General features: G+C 42.8%; 2 protein-coding genes across 3 annotated transcripts in view; both read left to right on the forward strand.

The window, feature by feature from the left end:
• The window catches only part of CLYBL (citramalyl-CoA lyase), a 238,735-nt gene that overhangs the window by 109,130 nt on the left and 109,090 nt on the right, over positions 1–20,515 (forward strand). The window lies entirely within an intron of this gene.
• On the forward strand, positions 807–19,685 carry LOC132477777 (CUE domain-containing protein 2-like). Its single transcript, XM_060080278.1, is given in 6 exon segments — positions 807–822; positions 2,165–2,420; positions 4,094–4,154; positions 10,540–10,643; positions 10,685–10,722; positions 18,723–19,685. Coding segments are annotated over 6 exon segments (1,386 nt in total). The 3' UTR covers positions 19,634–19,685.

Below are 20,515 nucleotides of genomic sequence, written 5' to 3' on the forward strand. Positions count from 1 at the left end.
AGCAGCCCAAGATGATTCTGCGGGACGCCTGGGGCGGACACCACAGTGGCGAGGACCATGGAAACCGTGGCTGGGAGGGAGGCAGCCCAGCCCCAGTCTGTGAGAGGAGCCCCCAGGAGCCCTAGACAGAGCTTCATTAGGAGGGCTTCAGGGAGGGGCACTGAGGGTTTTATACTCTGTACTTTGTCAACATAGGCAGGTTGCACTCTATAAAGAAATGTAAACGTGGGTGGAAAAGTTATAAAGATTGGTATGGCCAAAAGAGGGCTAGCAAACCTTGCTTCTAAGCTGAAGGTGACTAATTTCTTTACTTAAATAAAAAGCCTAACAGCAGAATAAATGACTCTCTAGCTTGCTTTTAAAAAAAGAAAGAATGTCTCAAAGCATCAAACCACTGATGATTCCACTGAAAGAACAGAAATATTGCAATGTGCAGTGTGGTGGGTGATGGAGAAGGCCATGTACTGGTTTAAGAAGTGGGAGGGCTTCCCTGGTGGCGCAGTGGTTGAGAGTCCGCCTGCCGATGCAGGGGACACGGGTTCGTACCCCGGTCCGGGAGGATCCCACATGCCGCGGAGCGGCTGGGCCCGTGAGCCATGGCCGCTGAGCCTGCGCGTCCGGAGCCTGTGCTCCGCAACGGGAGAGGCCACAGCAGTGAGAGGCCCGTGTACCGCAAAAAAAAAAAAAAAAAAAAGAAGTGGGAGATGGTACAGGTTGTGAGGTGGGGGAAGGTTAGCAGGAGAGTTCTAATGGACACATTTAATGTATAGAGTGTGGGACAACATGGACAGTGGCCATAGTGCATGATGGCGAGGGGGAAACGTAGGAGTCTTCTGACATTCAGAAGGCCTGTGCTGTCACTTCCGACAGCATTTCAGGAACCTGTACTCAATTCTTCAGTAAAACTGTCACTTACTTCTGCATTGGAGGCGAAGGGGTTGACACATTTTCAAACACAGGAAGTATAGGTGTACTTACGTGCATGAATAGTATCAGAAGCTTTGGACTTTTGCAGTATATTCTGCGGGGGCTTTGCTTTTGTTGGTAGTATATATTCGTTTTCTTTTTTTCTTTCTTTTTCCTGTTTTCTGGATGCAGTATATTATGTAAAGACGCCAACATCTTTCAGACCAAATTGTTTTCAGGATTTTGGCATTATATAGCAGCATCTTAAAGCGGTCTTTTCTTTCTTCCCTTTTCAGAGAGAAATCGGTTTCCTGTGTATTTTAATCTATGTCCACAGGAGGATTATGATAATGAATCACTGTTTTGTAATTTTGCTATTTTAAGTAAGTTTTAAATAAAACCTGTACCCCCTTTCTTGATCTCTGAGAACATAGCCATTAAATAAGTGCTATAAATATCTTGAGAGCTTAAAAATAGAGCTAAAATATAAAAACACTGTGTAGCAAAAGAGGCATTCTTTACCTGCACCCCACCTTCAGTTTCTACAGGACAACTTTATACTTCACTCAAAGATATTTAAAAATATTAATACATCAACTTCCTTGGCAATTTCCTGACTGTATCATTGTTTTCATTTTCATGGTTAACGCAGTATACTGGTTGGTAAGTAAGCAGTGTGATTCTACTTGCTCTTCTAATTTTTAAAATTCTTTACAAGTAATTATTATCACTACTACATGATTAAGGAACAGATATTTATATAAAGCTAGTTTAAGATTTTTGGCTTTTGCATTCTTTTTTTACTCATTCATCTGTTTAATTAGCATGCATTATGTACAAGGTATAGTGCCAGGGTCAGCAAAAAGAGTGCTTCCTACAATCACGACTCCCTAAAACCATGACTCTTAAAGTCCGTTCTCTGTCTCTGTTTCCGCCTCTCAAATATTACCTCCTGTTCTTCCTTCCAGTTATTTAGATTATTTTTTTAAGATCTTGGAGTCCTAGTGATGTACTGTGCAGTAGGGATGGTTAAAGAAGAGATCTTGAAGAAATTTTAATCACTAGGGAGTTGGCGCTAACAGGCAAATCAACAGACTTATCTGTGTAGACAAGGAGGGCTGCTCAAGCTGAATTGAAGGACCCTGTTGTAATTTGAACCCTTGAAACCCTTTCCACTTTATTGTCAAAATAACTGCCTTCACTTCCTCCCTCTCCTCATTTGTGTATTTCCCTTGCGTTTTACCTCCTGCACTCCCAGTGTACAGCACGGTGGTGGTGAACCGCTTCCTGGAAGGCATGGCTCGTCATCAGGAGCACGCGTTCCTTATAGCTGGAGATAAACGGGCGCTCAGCCTGTCAACCACAAGTTGGACTAATTTGGAAAATACGGTTCCTCTCCTCAAAAGAAACAGCTCATGCTCCTTTGGACACTTGTATAAAACAGCTGTGTGCACTTCCCTGTTCGTTCTGAACAACTGGAATCAGAGTGTCCGGCTTGATCCTAGAACTGGAACGTAACTCACAATGGCAAGGAAGCTCTACCTAGAATGTCTGTCACCGTGAAAGGCAGGGAAGAGCTGTACCGGTTCCGGATCCCTTGGAGGTTTGGGTGTGCTTCCCACTTTTCTTCCCCATGATCATTTACTGTGTGGAGTGTAATCCCAAATCTCTCACCAGTTGTCTCATCATCTTAAAGGGAAGAAGAAAATTATAATGGATGTTTTGAATGTGCCTGGCCTTTATTTTGTTCATACCCAAACTGAATGAGGCAAAGAGGTTGAAATATTTTCTTGTTCCATCTGAGTAAGCATGAAAACCTGCAATCCTTAATCTTTTAAAAGAAAAAAATAACCTCCTCTGTTTGTGGGATTTCTGATTCATTTCTTCCACCCTGTTCTATATTTTTTTAGTCAAATACTCTCTGGACTTTTGTGAGCCAGTATCTTCCTTCCTCACCTCTTTCCCCTCTCCTCCCCTACCCCTACCCTGTCGTCGCACAAAGAGCAGGGAGCCCACAGAAGACTAAGTTTCTGGGGTTTGTATTTAAAAGGAGGATGAAATGCTGGATATACTTAGGAACACAAAACTGATCTGTTAAAACTTTGCCAAAAAAGAAATTTATTGGTGTCAGGATAAGGGAAATAAGAGAAACTGAGATTTTTTTTTTAAATGCCACAAATAGAGGAGAATATATAGTTGCTTTGCATGATTTACACCAAACTGACTTTTCTTTAGTTCAGCACAAACTAGTAGGTGTGGCAGCAACTTCAAACCTCCCAAGTTGACAAGTGATATAAAAAAATGAGAATCCGGGCTTCCCTGGTGGCGCAGTGGTTGGGAGTCCACCTGCCGATGCAGGGGATGCGGGTTCGTGCCCCGGTCCGGGAAGATCCCACATGCCGCGGAGCGGCTGGGCCCGTGGGACATGGCCGCTGAGCGTGCGTGTCCGGAGCCTGTGCTCCGCGGCAGGGCGCGGGGGCCACAGCGGTGAGAGGCCCGCGTACCGCAAAAAAAAAAAAACCAACAACAAAAAAATGAGAATCCCACGGGAAAGGAGCCAGGAGCCCTGGAAGCTTTCTACTTGTTGATGTCTCTGAGCAATAATCAGGACTAGTACACTGGCCTGTGATGTAAAGATGAGTACTTCTCTGTGACTTGGGCCCTGTGTCTGTGAAAATCTGGGTCTCCAGGGTAAGTGAAGTTGTCTGTGGCTCAAGCCTTAGAGAAATATTCTAAACCAGGGTCCCAGGGCCAAATTCTGCCTGACACCTATTTTTGTGCAGCTCTCGAACTAAGAATGGTTTTTCCAGATGAATGAATTGAGAATAGGGAACATTACCTTTGAACTCCAATTAATAAGCAAGATGCTATCCCCCCCAAAAGAGTGCTATTCTTCTCGTGAGTAGAGCTGTATTACAAAAAAATTGTACGCAATTTAATTTTGAATTTTGTCATTACCAAGTATGTGGAAATTTGTGTTCCCTCTTGTTACACAAGTCCCTGTATAATATCCTTGACTTTGTCTCTCAGCTCACAAGTCTGAAATAATTTACTATCTGGCCCTTTCAGGTAAAGCTTGCTGAGTCCTGTTCTAAACTGTCACGTAAAGAAAATTTTGAAGAGAAAAAAAGGCATCTTTACAATGTCATTATTTGCCTAAATCTCTATTTCAATTTTCTTTTTTAAGCGTGAAGCCAGTATGGATGGAGTTAATATTCTTTGGCTTGTGCAGTGCCCTGAAAAAACTGGTATCTGTTGTGAAATGTGGCATAATAGTGCCACGTAAATGTGGCTGCCTGTTTGAAAATTTAAGGTTAGAGAATAAAATAAACCTGTGTTGCCTGATGTAAAATAGAGGGCAATAATAGTACTTATTTTGTAGGATTTTGGGAAGGATTAAGTGAGATAATGCAAGTAAAGGACTCAACAGATGTTAAAAAGAAAAAAAAAGAACAAAAACTACCATTGAGAACTTAAGTTTGTTTGCCTTAGTGTATATGAGTCCTGGTGCCTTTCATTTTAAAATTTTGTATCTGTGGACAGACACACTATCCCTTGTATACTGGAAGTCCCTAAATAATGCTCTCATAAGCTTCAGATAATGCAAAATATAATCTGCTTGTATCTCCTTTCAACATGATTCTGATTTTAAAGGAACACCCTATCTACTTAAGAAGAATTATTACTTAAGTCCTATATATTTCAAAGGTGATTTTAAAAGCATAAATAAATGTTACTGAAGAGTAAAAAAGGGAGTTTTTTAAATATAAATTTATTTTTAAAATTTATTTATTTTTGGCTGCGTTGGGTCTTCGTTGCGGCACGCGGGCTTTCTCTAGTTGCGGCGAGCGGGGGCTACTCTTCGTTGCGGTGCGCGGGCTTCTCATTGTGGTGGCTTCTCTTGTTGCGGAGCACAGGCTCTAGGTGTGTGGGCTTCAGTAGTTGTGGCACGTGGGCTCAGTAGTTGTGGCTCGCAGGCTCTAGAGTGCAGGCTCAGTAGTTGTGGCGCATGGGCTTAGTTGCTCCGCGGCATTTGGGATCTTCCCGGACCAGGGATCAAACCCGTGTCCCCTGCATTGGCAGGTGGATTCTTAACCACTGCACCACCAGGGAAGTCTGGCAGTTTTTTTTAGGTCAGAAAATTTTAGGATATTGAGTGTCACTGTTTTGGTCACCGTCTGTGACAGAGTACAGCATTGGAAAAAGGACATTGTCTTGGTATTTCAAATAGCTGGTGTTTATACCTGGAAATCCCCCACATGCAGGAGGGCAACAGATACGAACTAGAGGTAGGCCTGGCAGTTGCAAAGAAAGAAAATCACTGGTGATACTTGAGGAGATGGTCTTAATCTTTCTCATTATACTGCGTCCACAATGCACTTTTTGCCTCTGGAGTTTGTCCTCCTCCTTCCAAGGCCCCATCTGTTGTCACCACCTCTGAGAAGCCTTCTCAGAATCGCCCCTCCCACTGTTTTCCAACTAGAGTTAGAATTTGCCCTCTTGCCTTAGAGACCCCAGTCTCCCCAGCTAGACCTCGACTTCCCCCAAGGCTGATTCTCTCCTCCCCATTTGGATATCCCTGCCTGGCTTACATGTCCAATATCTATTTGTTGAATCAGTGAAATACTGAATAAAAATATGTCTAGCGTTAAAATAAAATGAATGGCAAAACCCTTTTGATTCTTCTCTCTTTTCAGACGTAGATTAATGTACATAGATAATCGTGAAACACTCTTGTAGAGCTGATGACAAATTCACAGATAAGTCAAAATGTGTAGATCACTTATCCAGCTATTAAGTTGTGAAGACTTAGGGGGCATCAGAGAGGAGACATAAGTCTGACTTCTTTATTTTCTGTGGTGCCGACCCTTAGCATGGAAGTGGGCTCCCCAGTCCCCTTGGTAGGTGTGTTTCCCGGGTGTGACAGAGTGCCTCCCACTATCTGTCTGTGTGGGTGTGTGAATCCTAGGCGACCCTCTGTTCCAGACCCACCTGACTAGCTCACAGAGGTCAGGGAAGACTATCCTTAGTAGTAGGAGCTATTATTGATTGGACTTTCTGTGTGCAAAGCACTTTATCAGGTGTGTCACGTGCATCATTTCATTAGACTTCTCACAACAATCCTATTATTACATCCAACTCTGAATCTGAGACTGAGAGGTTAAGTGACACGCTTAAGGTGTCACCAGATCCAGGTCTGCTCTGAGTTCAAGAAAAACTGAACTCTCAGAGTTAGGAATTGTGTCCTGGTCACCACATCCCCTTGTTCCTCCCATAACTTGGAGTGGAGTCGTCACACATACATGGATGTGGCTAGGCTGCAAGCTGAAGGAGATGAGTGAGGAAACTGCAAAACAAGTAAGACTTCCAACTTTTAGAAGAGGCTAGTTCCTGTGTACCTCAATTCCTTCTAACCTTTTTAGGTGGCTTATGTGGAATCACATGCAAGTTAAAGCCATGAGTACCACATGCTGGAAGTTCCAGGCAATGAGAAATGAGCTTCATGGTAATTGAGAATGAAGTTAAGGAAGAAAATGTTATTGTTAATCAAGGGCTTAATTGCCTCTGGGACATTTTAAATAAATGCCGTGCCATACTTAAGCAGCAATGTTCTGTAAGTGAGATGCAAAAATTCTTTAATTAGACCATCGCGGGTATTCCCTGATTGAAATATCTGCCTTTATCTTCATAGTTAATCCTTCCTGATTCATGTAACAACTCAATCAGGGATTGAGTAAATTAAGGGCTCCTTGAAAGAACCAATCAATTGTATAAAATTGAAATTATTTCTGGAGCAGTCTTCCTTGTACTGATTTGTATTGATCACAGCCTATTTTTGGTGCATTTTCTATTTAGTGGGCTTGTAGAGTAAGCTATTTTTCAGCTTGCAGGGGACAGATTATGCCTGTGGTATGGTGTAGGGCAGATGGTTGTTAGAAGAATTTGTCTGAGAAGAGGAACAAATGCAAGGGTTTCTTGGCCATTGAGAAACCCAGTGAGGGTGACTTGGATGGTCCCTACAATTAACCAGGAAGGAAGATGGTAAGCAAGGTGGTCCACGCCCATGAGTGTGGCCCACTCCAGGCCTTGCTGGATGCTAATCAACTTGTATTAGTGTCCACAAGCCAAAGGGCCGAGTTCTTTTTTATTTTTTATTGAAGTATAGTTGACTTACAATGTAGTGTTAGTTTCTGTTGTACTGCAACGTGATTCAGTGTGTGTGTGTGTGTGTGTGTGTATTCTGTTTCAGATTCTTTTCCATTTTAGTTTATTACAAGATACTGAATATAGTTCCATGTGCTATAAAATAAATCCTTGTTGTTTATTTTATGTATAGTGGTGTGTATCTATTAATCCTATACTCCTCATTTATCCCTCCCCTCCTGCCTTCCCCTTTGGTAATCATAAATTTGTTTTCTATGTCTGTGAGTCTGTTTCTGTTTTGTCAATAAGTTCATTTGTATCATTTTTTTTAGATTCCATATATAAGTGATATCATGATATTTGTATCTGACTTACTTTACTTAGCATGGTAATCTCTAGGTCCATCGATGTTGCTGCAAATGGCATTATGTCGTTCTTTTTTATGGCGAATATTCCATTTTATATATGTACCACATCTTCTTTATCCGTTCATCTGTTGATGGACATTTAGGTTGCTTCCATGTCTTGGCTATTGTAAATAGTGTGGCAGTGAACATTGGGGTGCATGTATCTTTTTGAATTAGAGTTTTCTCCAGATATATTCCCAGGAGTGAGATTGCTGGATCATATGGTAACTCTATTTTTAGTTTTTTAAGGAATCTGCATGCTGTTTTCCATAGTAGTTGCACCAATTTACATTCCCACCAACAGTGTAGGAGGGTTCCCTTTCTCCATACCCTCTCCAGCGTTTATTATCTGTAGACTTTTTGGTGATGGCCATTCTGACCTGTGTGAGGTGATACCTCATTGTAGTTTTGATTTGCATTTCTCTAATAATTAGGGGTGTTGAGCATCTTTTCATGTGCCTGCTGGCCATCTGTATTTCTTCTTTGGAGAAATGTCTATTTAGGTCTTCTGCCCATTTTTCAATTGGGTTGCTTGGTTTTTTTGATACTGAGCTGTATGAGCTGTTGTGTATTTTGGAAATTAAGCAAAGGGCCAAGTTCTTATTGCCAACTAAACAGACCCAGAGATTCAGACCCATAGACCCATATTCAGAAACAGACTAAGGAGATTTGCTGGCTCTCTCCTTGTACACAGAAAAAACAAAAAAATGAAAACTTAAGGTACCCAAAAGTTTTGACTTACAAGATTCTTCACTTTGAGTGGCAGGAGCGCCTGACATGGAGCTCAGTACATTTTATTTAAATACAGGAATTGTTTGTTTTGGTAAGCTAACACTGTGATTTCATTTAATTCTTAAAAAGAGAAAAATTACCATTTGAAGTTACCAAAATTTAAAAACATACAATCACTTCTATTTTTTTTTCTTAAGACACCAATTGTACTTGAACATTTGTTACTTTTTTTTAAAATTTTATTTATTTATTTTTGGCTGTGTTGGGTCTTTGTTTCTGTGCGAGGGTTTTCTCTAGTTGTGGCAGGTGGGGGCCACTCTTCATCGCAGAGCGCGGGCCTCTCACTATTGCGGCCTCTCTTGTTGCGGAGCACAGGCTCCAGACGCGCAGGCTCAGTAGTTGTGGCTCACAGGCCTAGTTGCTCCGCGGCATGTGGGATCTTCCCAGACCAGGGCTTGAACCCCTGTCCCCTGCATTAGCAGGCAGATTCTCAACTACTGCGCCACCAGGGAAGCCCCTTCTGTTTTTAAAATTGTGTTTAGATTGAGTAATCAGCAAATAATTTAAATAAGTCATCAAATAATGGTATTCTGTAGAATGGGTTCATACTGAAATTTTTATCTTCTATTTTCAGGGTTCTTGTTGTAAAACAACTGAGCCCTTTAAAAGCGGTTTCGTTTTCAAATAAACACACATAACAGACACACCTTGTGAACTAAGTACTTGAAAGAAGGAAATGAGGGGAGGAAAGAAAAATATTTCATAAAGGCCCTGTGGTGTTTGACGTGTGTTGGCCAGTTCAGGCCAGGCTCAAAATGACAGTTCAGGTTTTGCCTACTGTCTTGGGACTCCACTTAGCGCCAAAGTGTCCCCTGAAAAGCCTCTCTTCCTCAGAATCCTTGCTTTGGGCACATATCAGAAAGCCTGTATGGTGCCCGCCAGCTGCAGAAGGGCCCCCATGATGGGTTAGAGGCGAAATCACACTCAACTCTTTGGCAGCATCTGGAAACCTAGCATTGTGATGTCACTGTGAGAATAGAAATCCCTTCAGAATTCTGCATGATGATTCAGAGCAATTAATTCTGTTCTAATATTCATGCCCTGGGAAGAACTCTATTTATACAAACTTGGTCAGGGACAAGCATATCTGCACATAGTCTGTGAAGAAAGGAAAATAAGCCCCGTACTCCAGGGCAAAACTAGCTGCCTTGCTCTGCAGCCTATTTCCAAATGATTCAAATTTATGTAAAGAAACGCTGGTGAGCCCAGGAAAATAAACTGGTATCTTAGCATTCTCTCGCATCAACGTTTTTTGGGTTCTTTATGTCATATAAATATATTCATGAAATCACTTTCTCTGACTCTAGTACATCTGCCTTTGGGAGCTCAGTGGTAAATACACAACTGGCATGGATCCTGAGAAGTTCAAGGTTCTCATGACAAGCTGGCTCTGGCTCTTGGCGGACCGAGGACGCCTGTGAGCGTGTTCCCTTAAGCCCCTACTCACTCCTTCATTGAGTTCAAAGGGTCTCAAGTCATCTCAGGAAAATCGACATCTGAGCATCATGTTGCAGGGCTGGTGTTTGCAATTTTTGTGGCTACGTGGGATCTGTTTGATCCTTTCCCCTCTGCGTCTGTCTTGTACATTCCACGTTCTGGGCTTGCCTTAGTCATATGCTTCAGGAGAAGGTATCATGAACGACTTGACGCCCATATTATAACTTAACGAGCTGGAAAGTCCTCAGGTATAGATTCTACATCTCTCAAACTGAGATTTTTGATTCAGAGACAGGTCGCATGTAGACAACTTCCCGGAGGCTCTGGCTGCTTGAGACACAGATTGTAATCAGAGTAATTAGCACTGAATTTTCAAGTCCTGTTCTCCAGCTTGACCTGGCAGCATTTAGCCAGCATGCACACAGCTGGATCAATGGCAGGAATTGAAGGGGATGGTTGTAGGGCTGCTCCTGGCAGCTTGTGGTGGGCACCATCCACAGGGAATTCCAGGGGAGCATCAGGGACAGGGGAGCAGTGAGGAGACCTGGGGTGTGGGAGGAAAGAAATATGATATTGATAAGCACCTGTCTGGGAATTGTTACAGGAGACAGATCGCAGTACAGACTTTTGCCTGCAATTCACTATCATTGATCTGTTTTTCTCCTTCTTACTTAGTGCAGTTTGGGGTATTCCTAAAATGTCCCTTGTTAAAAGTTTACACTTCCTTTCCCTAAGGATAAGTACCTGCCTATCTAAATCCAAAGGCTAGTGAAATAAAAACTGTAGGACATGAACAGATACTTTGGTGGATCCAAGATAGAGGGTTTTTTTCAGCTTGGTGCCTGGCCTTCAGGTAGGGCAGCACAGTCGTGGCAAAGAAGCGCCGGTACCTGATTATGAAGTAAATTATCTGGGCACTTTGGTGGTGGTGGTGGAGAGACAGGGAATCAAGCTCAAGTAATCCCAGGACACTTCTGTCACCCACTTGCTCTTCTTAGTCCCACGGAGTGTGACGCCTCACAAGGGCAGCTAGAAGGTAAGGGTGAGAAGAATACTGCAGTGGGAGGATGTCAGACCCCACTCCCCACCCATTGAAGGTAATGATTTTGAACGGATGCTTGAAGACTGGACGCTGAATAATAATAAATAGGTTTAAGTTTATAGGAAGTACTTACGACACAAAACTGCTTGAGCATATATAGTGTCCCTAACACTATGATCAATATAATGGAAGAAGCATGGTCAGCAGATTTTGTTTTTAATGACAGATTTTTTTAAAGTTTGGTTCTGTTAAAGAATGAAATACGATTGGTTCCATTCTTCCATTTTGCATCAGTAGTTCGTATAAGGTTAACCTTTGAGGGAGTACTTTTGCATTTTTCAGCTGTAGGCTTTTGCACTCACTTAAATTACTAGAATATATGTGTGGAAAATGAGGTCAATTCTGTGTTTAAATGAACTGTTGTTGGCTATCTCACCTGACAGTCATTTTGTGGTTTGAATGTTAAATCTTATGACCCTCACATGCCCACACATAATACTTTTCAGGCCACAATGAACATTTGCCACTAAGCTGTATTTTAGAAAGTATTTATAGAGGCTGCTGCAAAGTGCTGTGTATTCTAGTGATATGGAGTATTTTCACTAGTCATCTGCTTCCAGAATGCACCTTATCCTGGCAGTAAACTGGTGTCTTTCATAAAAAGTTCCTTAATATCCAATAGCTCACTTTGGCACACGCTTAGCATTTTTCCCTGAAATCCTTTCGTAAATCAACTGGAAGCCTTCTTTCCCATTTTTATTATAAAAGGGGAATTGATGATAAAACTTAAACATACATTGTTATTTTAACATCTAGTCTTACATCTGTTGAGGAGTTGTGTTTTTACTTAAAAATATTTTAGCCAAGAATCAAAACCAGAGAGTTATATATTTTCCCAGCCTCCTGTCAATGATGGCTCTTTGTTAAAAGCACACAACAGAAAATACTGTGCTAAACTCTTGTTGGCTTAAAAAGCCATATATGAAGCCTTAAAAGCCAAAGCATTTAATTTTTAAAAATGATTTAAGTAAATCACTTAAAAAAAATCTGTGCCAAACTTTTAAAAAGTACTTTTCACATCTTGCCTTTATAAGTAACTGTGGCATTAAACATACCATAAATTTATTTTCTTAATAAGTTTGGATTTTCACACAGCCTCTATTTTTTATAATATAGGTCGTACAAGGCTGTTTCATTTCAGGTTGAAGAGACCCAGCCAACATTTTGACACTCTTTTTTCTCAAGTGCAAAAGTTGGATTGGGACAGGGACTGTTGAATTTGGAAAACATCAATTGTTTTCTTTTTCTCCTTCCTTTTTTTCCTACGTTTATTTCACTTTGTAGTTGTGAGTCATGGGTTTTTTCACTTCAGGCTCTTGCTCTCCCTGGTCTTTTGCTTTACAATTCGCACTAGGAGAGGCTAGTGGGCTTTTTTTGTTGTTTGAGGTCTTCTGGGTTTTTTTTTTTTGCATATTCCTTCCTTTCCTCCAGATATTATTACTGACCAAATTTAAAACACTACAGTGTTTAGGATCCCTGCAGGGCCATTTTAAGTATTTGGACCCATAAAGGGCCCCAAGCAATAACTACCTGAATTGCTTTTAATTACACAATATAGCTGCATCATTTTACTTCAGATTCTTTTTGATTGATGTTGCAAGGCAATTGTAACCGCGGATGATGGGATTAAGTGCCTCTTGAAGTGACTTTAGCTTCTTGTGGGAACAAAGGGAAAGAGGAGAACACTTAGTCCCTTTTTGCCTGAGCTGCCTTTTTCTTAGCTTGCATATAAAGAAATACAATTAACAAACATTATCCCCAGAGGTAAATTGAAATGTACATGCAGACGAGAACCTCTCTTGACTGCAATTAGACATATATGATCCGAGGTATTCTGACCATTCATTAGTGCTAATTGTTTGAGAAACAAGCCCAGAACAAATGATTAAAATGTAGGCACCATAACTGGGATTATTAGCATGTGTGATAAAATGTGCGCTCTGCAGCTGTACCAATAAAACGCTTTGGAAAGTGGCTCTGATTAGACAAATGCTTGGTTTGGCTCTGTGGTGAGCTCTTGGTGTTTGCTCAAGACCTGGTGATGTTTATAACAAACAACTTATATCTTTCTTAATTAGTGGGAATTACTATGTAAATGTTGGTATTTTGTAATTTAATATCCTATGGTTTTTTCCTGCCTTTGGGCTGTTATTGCAGTCTACTGATCTTGCTGGGAATGAGATAAACTGAGTTCTTAGGTTTTGCTCCTTTGCTCTGTTTTCTTTAAAATGCTGGATGCCATGGAGAACTACTACAAAGTTTGCTCTATTATTTGGTTTTTGAACCAAATGCTCTTGTATTCAGCACTTGTACTATAGTCACAGAGACCTGGCAAAGGTAACTTAGTCAAACATAAACTAACTGGGAGCTGGTTGGCCAATATGGACAGTCAGCATTCTGCTAAGCCCTCCAGCCTAACCTTAGCTAAGTGAGCAGAACCAGGAGGAAGACAGAAGTGACTGTCAGGGTAAGGACCAATTTAGAGTGATGGATGGCAGTTGAATTCCCCCTGGAAGTGCATCTAGGAGTTTGGGGTTAGCAAAGAAATGTGAGCTCAGCTGAATGTGGAGTCAGTGAGAGATTTGGGAGGCGCAAGTGGGAATGGAGAGAAAGGACATGTGAGAAGGAAGCATGGAACCAGGGTGCCAGGGACATGTGCCAGGCAGGCAGAAGCTGAAGTCCAGCGTCATCTATCTACGGATGGATGTTTCAGGCCTCCTAACTTGTAGCTCAGAGTTCCTCTGTCCCCGGTTTGCATTTCTGAAACCAGAGTCAGAGGAAGGACCATTTGGAGATTGTCCATACGGTACCATGATAACCTACAACAACTTTTCAGTCTGAAGTGGTCTGCCCTTGTCACCCAGCAGACTTCCGAGCCACCTATTTCTTAGCATATCAGTTGCACATACCAAAGGAAGACAAATATCGGTGTTACTCCAGATAGAAATAAGATTAAATTAGCTTTTTAAATTAGTTAATACATTACAAAGACACATGCAAAAAATTGTCTGGTTATCGTGTCCTCTGGATAACCTATTCCATCTCTCTTTCCATTATCATAGAAAACCCTGAATCAAGTCAAACATAAACCATAACATAGATTGTCATGGACATACAGCTTGTGGAAAGGATTCCCCTCTTAATTTTTCATTTTATTCCCTGTGTATTTACAATAAAAGTGTTACTCTCTGAGTCTGACCCGTTCATTGCACAGAAAACTAAGTAACAATACAAATTCAATAAGAGTGGTTTTTTTTAGAACTAAATATAAAGGAAAAAGAGGCTGTTTTGCACTTTGGCTGGTGCATTGCTAAGTGTGGCATTGAATAAGAAAAAAATCTTAAGCTCCCCTCAAATTAGAAGTTCTAGGAAGTCTTGCCTTAAATATTTAAAGGAGTTAGTGCCTGTGGCACATGAACTTTAAAAAACTATGTTAGAGAAAAGCCTGCATGATCACATCCATATGTTTAGTTTTAATTTTCATCACACTTAGCTCTGAATAATTAAGAAGGAAAAAACAATCTTAATCTTATTGTGGGTCCCACACAGTCAAAGCCACATACATGTGATTCGTGATCACAGCTTGCATTCACAGCTTTCGTGTGTGTGGTATGGGTCTGGCAATTAGACTGTGTTTTTTCTAAACATTATTCAGCGCTAGAGAGAGATCAGTATTAAAATTTCCCCAGATCTACATATCAGGGTAATCAAAGGACTGTAGCTAACAAAATATCAAAATTCTAAGCTGTGTAACATTTTGGCCTCATTTCATTGCGATTGACACTTGAAAGGAATTTTTGAGAGAATCTAGGGAGAAAACGAAGATCCCGTTAACCTAGATGATTTTCACGACAGCTACCAAAAAAATTCAATAAATAAGATGCGGAGAGAACTGTTTTCTCAAAATTGCAGATCCATTTTTCTGGAGGAAAAAAATTTCTCCCATGATTACTTTCATATCAGAGAACCCCCGGTCATGGGGGAGATGCATAATTTGACACATTTAGCAGCCTTTGAGCTTTTGAAGGACTCTGGAAAAGAATCCATGGTTACATCTGTCAGGTTGACAGTCTTCTTTCGTGACCTTTAAAAAAAAGTTGAGAAATTGATCTTTCTAGTTCACATTTGCTCAGTTACCTCTAGAGTTATGCCAAGCCAGGAATTAGTTATCTCAGCTTTAAATTTATTATTCTTTGAGCTAAGATAACCGAGTACTAATGGAATCTCTAAATGGAGAACTTTTGTGAATGGCCTTTTTTTGTGTGAAATTTTCTGGTAGGCCTGTGGTGATAATATTTCCTCTACTCTCCATTGGCTGTTTTAATACATTAACTACTAAATATTGTCTTTTATGCAACTCGTTTTAGAATTAGATCTTCTTAGGCAGGAATGCCAGCAGTGAACAATCCAGACATAAGGCTCTGCTCTGGGTGCTCAGTTATGGCCAGGAGTGGAACAAGTAAGCTCTTGGTTCCTTGCACTCAGAATTTCACCATCCAAAACCCCAAATCGTCTCTACAGAGGCTAAGAGAAGTCAACTGGCACGTCCTTTAGGTTTTAATTACAATTTACCAAAAGCTCCCACGTTCTGCACTTGACAGGTGCTTTCTCTCATCATTCCCAACACTGGGACATGCATCTATCAAATTGCTATGGGGACTGCCCTTGTGGCACAGTGATTAAGATGCCGCTTGCCAATGCAGGGGACACGGGTTTGATCCCTGGTCCGGGAGGATCCCACATGCCGCGGAGCAGCTAAGCCCGTGCACCACAACTACTGAGCCTGCACTCTAGAGCCCACGAGCCACAACTACTGAGCCCGCGCACCTAGAGCCCGTGCTCTGCAACAAGAGGGGCCACCACAACGAGAAGCCAGCACACCGCAACGAGGGGTGGCCCCTGCTCGCACAACTAGAGAAAGCCTGCACCCAGCGGCGAAGACCCAACACAGCCAAAAATAAAATAAATAAATATAAAATAAAGAATCCGCCTGGCAATGCAGGGGACATGGGTTTGAGCCCTGGTCTGGGAAGATCCCACATGCCGCGGAGCAACTAGGCCCGTGCGCCACAACTCCTGAGCCTGCACTGTAGAGCCCGCGAGTCACAACTACTTAGCTCGTGTGCCACAACTATGGAAGCCAGCACGCCTAGAGCCTGTGCTCCGCAACAAGAGAAGCCACCGCAATGAGAAGCCTGCGCACCACAACGAAGAGTAGCCCCCGCTCGCCGCAACTAGAGAAAGCCTGCACGCAGCAACGAAGAACCAACGCAGCCCAAACTTGATTAATTAATTAATTAATTTAAAAAGAATCACTCTGGGTAGAGGGTCCTGAGCATCATTCCTGCAGTTCTCAGCGACATTAACTCAGTTAACTATTGATAAACAACATCCTTAGACTTCTTTGTGTTTCCGGGAGCCCCAGGTTGAAGCAGCCCAGAAACAGAAGAGATGCTAATCACATTGTGTTCTTAAACGTGCTCAGTGAAGGAGTGCAGGTTTCCCTCTTGACCTCAGTGTCACTCTGGGGGTGGGGGGGGAATAAAATCCCTCCAGTTTTCCATTCAGATAAAACCTCTGCTCCTCCTCTTCTCACCAAAAGTAGAGCAAGAAAGTGGGATTATGGTGAATGCCCACTAGCAGGCACATGCTCTATTGTCATCCCCTCTTCAGCCGGAATCAAGGAGCTTTGCAGCAAAACAAAGCTCCTCTCCTCTCATCCCATCCCCCGCTCTGCCTCTTGGCCCTCACCTCCGCCTTCCTTCCCTCCCTCCCTCCCACTTTCTTATCCGCCTACTTTCCTTCAGGACCCATCCTTTCTCCTCCCTCCCTTTCTTTTCCTCATTCTCTTCCTCTCCCTCACCTCCTCTCAAATACCCTCACCCCTGCCCTTGTCTTCCTCCTTATCGTCTGCTGGGCTGACTCGGCCTTAGCTTGTATCCAACTCCTCTTCATTTGCCTTTCTGAAAAATGGCAGCGTTGCCCTTAGAAGTGCTACCGAGCACCCAAGTGCCACGGGGCAGAGTGGTGCTGTGGCCACATTAGTTTATATGGACGAATCCATTCAAGATACAAATGTGGATCTCTGTTTTCATGGAAAACTTGCTCTCTTCTTCGGGACCCATTAATGGTCACCCAGTTGTACAGGGTTTCCTCTGCTCTTGGGACTTACCCCACTCATGCACCTATCTGGAGAACTACAGTTCTGTGGCCAAAGAAGTGGATTCAGTGACCAGCGAGGGTCTGCTGGACACATGGCTTCTTGTCCATGTTTGCTCAACCCTTGGCCTAAGGGCCAGCTCGTGGTGGACTCGGTATTTATTGGATGCATGATCCGTACTGAATTTGATCAGTACATTTGTGTTTATGAAGCAATAGCATGGATATATAACAAGGGAAAGAGAATTGTTAACTTTAAATTTTTTTCACCGTGGTAAAATATACATAACATACATTTTACTATTTTAACTATTTAAAGCTTATTGTTCAGTGGCATTAAGTACATTCTCACTGTTGTGCAATCATCACCACCATCCATTTCCAGAACTTTTTCATCTTCCCGAACTGAAACTCTGTACCCACTAAACGGTAACTCCCCTCCCCCTTCCCCCTCACCATTCTATAGTACTTCCTGTCTCTAGGAATTGACTACTCTAGGTACCTCACAGAAGTGGAATCGTACATTATTAGTCCTTGTGTGTCTGGCTTATTTCACTTAGGATAATGAGTAATTTTGATATGGATGTTTGTTTGCTTTCTCATTCTGTATGAAAAAAAGAGTTCCATTACTGGGTCACTTGTTTTTGCCCTTTGGTATTCTGATCGTCTGAGGAGGAAGAGATCTGCACTGAAACAGCATTACACAAATTTTACCAAGTGAGCAAAAATAAGGGTTCTGCTTTTTTCTCTATTTCTGATAAATCTGTCCCTTATTTGACACTCACCTCTTTTCCTGGGGTTTCCATGGCAAGTATAGGACAGGAGGGAAGTCCCTCACCAGCATCCCTCCTTCTCCATGGCACCCCACAATGGCCGAAAGGCCGGCCCACAGCCCATGGGTCTTCCCCACCCTGTGCCCTGACTCCTTCCTTTGAAGTGAATCCACAGCGGACCACAAACTGCTATCCTATGTGTGTCTGCTTTGGACACAAAAGAGTACCTCTTCCTTTCAGTACAAAATGGAGCACTTGATTAAGGTGTGATATAATTGCTTTGTGAGAGAGTTTGCCCTGAAAATGTCTTGGCTTTTCTGAAGCGGGCTGCATGCTTGTTTGTGTTTGCACCACATGCTAATCTCACGAATGGCCCTGTTCTGCCAGTGGGAGGACAAATAGCTGTTCTTTTGCTCTTGTGCCCATGGAAAGCTCCCCACTTCTCCTTGCCCTGTTGCCATAGTAACTGAAACATAGTTCTTCAAAATAGGGGAGGAATCTCTCTGGGCAGTTGGGAACTTAGCAAACTGAGAACATACGTAGGCCTCAATTATTACAGATGCTGGTGTAAATACCTAGTTATCAATAGTCATAAGCATGGCTGGAATTTGTAGGTGAATTTTACCGTCACTTGGGGGGTGTATAGGAAAGGATCGATGAATGGGCTCTTTATTCTAGTCCCACAGATTCTTCTATGAGCATCAGAATTGTCACACAAGGTCAGACCATGGGCCTTACAACAGAGAACTCAATTTTCCCCAATATTTCTATTCCCAGCGTAGAGAGTAGGCAGTGACAGAGTGCAGTTATACTCCTCCAACTCCCTCAGAGGATTGCAGATACAGCCCCAAATAGAGGAGTCCTTTAGGAATCAGGATTTGTGCATAATCTTCTGTGAGAAATTTTTATTTTCAACCTTTGTCAGCTCTTAGAGTCAAAATTGCTTTAAAAGAACTTTTAAAGGGCCGTATCGCTCGCTCATTGGTGGGGCTGTGGGATGAGAGCTGCACCGCGCGGGACGAGTTGCCGGCGGCGCCGGACGGAGCAGAAGGGGAGAGAGCGTGGAGCCAGAGAGGGTTGTCAGTGCAGCGCCCCTTACCTTTGTTCAGACGCACCTCCCAGAGGCTGACCTCAGTGGCTTGGTTGAGGTCATCTTCTATGTGTTCGGGGTCCTTGAGGACCTGGGCCCCTCAGGCCCATCAGAGGAGAATTTCCATATGGAGGCCTTCACTGAGATGATGGAGGCCTATGTGCCTGGCTTCGCCCACATCCCAAGGGGTACCATAGGGGAAATGATGCAGAAGCTCTCAGGGCAGTTGAGTGGTGCCAGGAACAAAGAGAACCTGCAACCACAGAACTCTGAGGTCCAAGGTCAGGTATCTGTCTCCCCAGAGCCTCTGCAGCAGTTCAAAGAAGAGACGATGTCTTCTCCGACTGCTGCTAGGGACACCCAAGATGAGGCATCCGGCGCTGAGGAGGAGCTGCTGCCGGGGGTGGACGTACTTCTGGAGGTGTTCCTTACCTGTTCGGTGGAGCAGGCCCAGTGGGTGTTGGCCAGAGCTCGAGGGGACTCGGAAGAAGCTGTGCAGATGCTGGTAGAGGGGAAGGAGGAGAGGCCTCCAGCCTGGGATGGCCCCAACCAGGACCTGCCCAGGCGCCTCAGAGGCCCCCAAAAGGATGAGCTGAAGTCCTCCATCCCGCAGAAGTACATGATGGTGGATAGCGCAGAGGGTCAGAAGATTCACTGGCCTGTGGCTCCTGAGGAGGCTCCCAAGAAGCTGACCCAGTACATGGACAACCAGGTGGTGAGCACCAAAGTGGAGTGATTCAAAGATGTGCGGGACCCTGAGGCTGGGGAAATGAAGGCCACATACGTCAACCTCAAGCCAGCCAGAAAGTACCGCTTCCACTGAGGCACTCGCCAGACTCTGCCCGAGCCGTCTAGGCTCAGATCCCAGAGGGACGCAGGAGCCCTACATCCGCACACACGGCCCGCCCCAACTCCTGTCCCCCGTCTTTCCCTGCTTCCTTGCTCCACGGTGCTGACCTCCCCTTGGAGCTGCCATGGGCACAGTGGAGGTAGAGCCCCAGGAACAACAAACAAACGAAACAAAAGGGCCGTATCATTTCTGTGTGGTGTCCTAAATAGCAATTTATTGATGTATTATTTCAAAATGATTTATTTGTTTTCTTATTCTTTTTTATGTTTATAAACAAATGGGAATTTAGCAAAATTTATTAGAATTTGTGGAGGCAGTTTCTAAAGGGCAAGGGCACATAAAAGATGATTCTTTTTTTTTTTTTTTTTTTTTTTTGGTTCAAAAACACCCTTTAGTGGTAACTGGACTTGAATGCAGCAGAAAATATTTTAAAATAATGTTTGAGTGGAAATGTAAAGTGATACAGCCACTACAGAAAGAAGTATGGTTTTCCCTCAAAAAACCATATGATCCAGCAGTTCCACTTCTGGGATATACCCAAAAGATTGAAAGCAGGGTTTTGAAGAGATTTTTGTTCATAGCAGCATCATTCACAGTAGTCAAAAAGTGGAAATAATCCGTTTCCACCAGTGGATGAATGGGTAAACAAAATGTGGTACGGACGTGTAATGGAGTATTATTCAACCTTAAAAAGGAAGGAGAATCTCACACATGCTACAACATGGATAAACCTTGTGGACATGATGCTAAGTGAAATAAGCCAGTCACAAAAGGACAAATACTGTATGATCTCACTTACATGTGGTACCTAGGGCATTCAAAGTCATAGGGACAGAAAGTACAATAGAATAGTGG

Source organism: Mesoplodon densirostris, chromosome 17 (assembly GCF_025265405.1).
Source record: "Mesoplodon densirostris isolate mMesDen1 chromosome 17, mMesDen1 primary haplotype, whole genome shotgun sequence".
Classification (NCBI taxonomy): domain Eukaryota; kingdom Metazoa; phylum Chordata; class Mammalia; order Artiodactyla; family Ziphiidae; genus Mesoplodon; species Mesoplodon densirostris.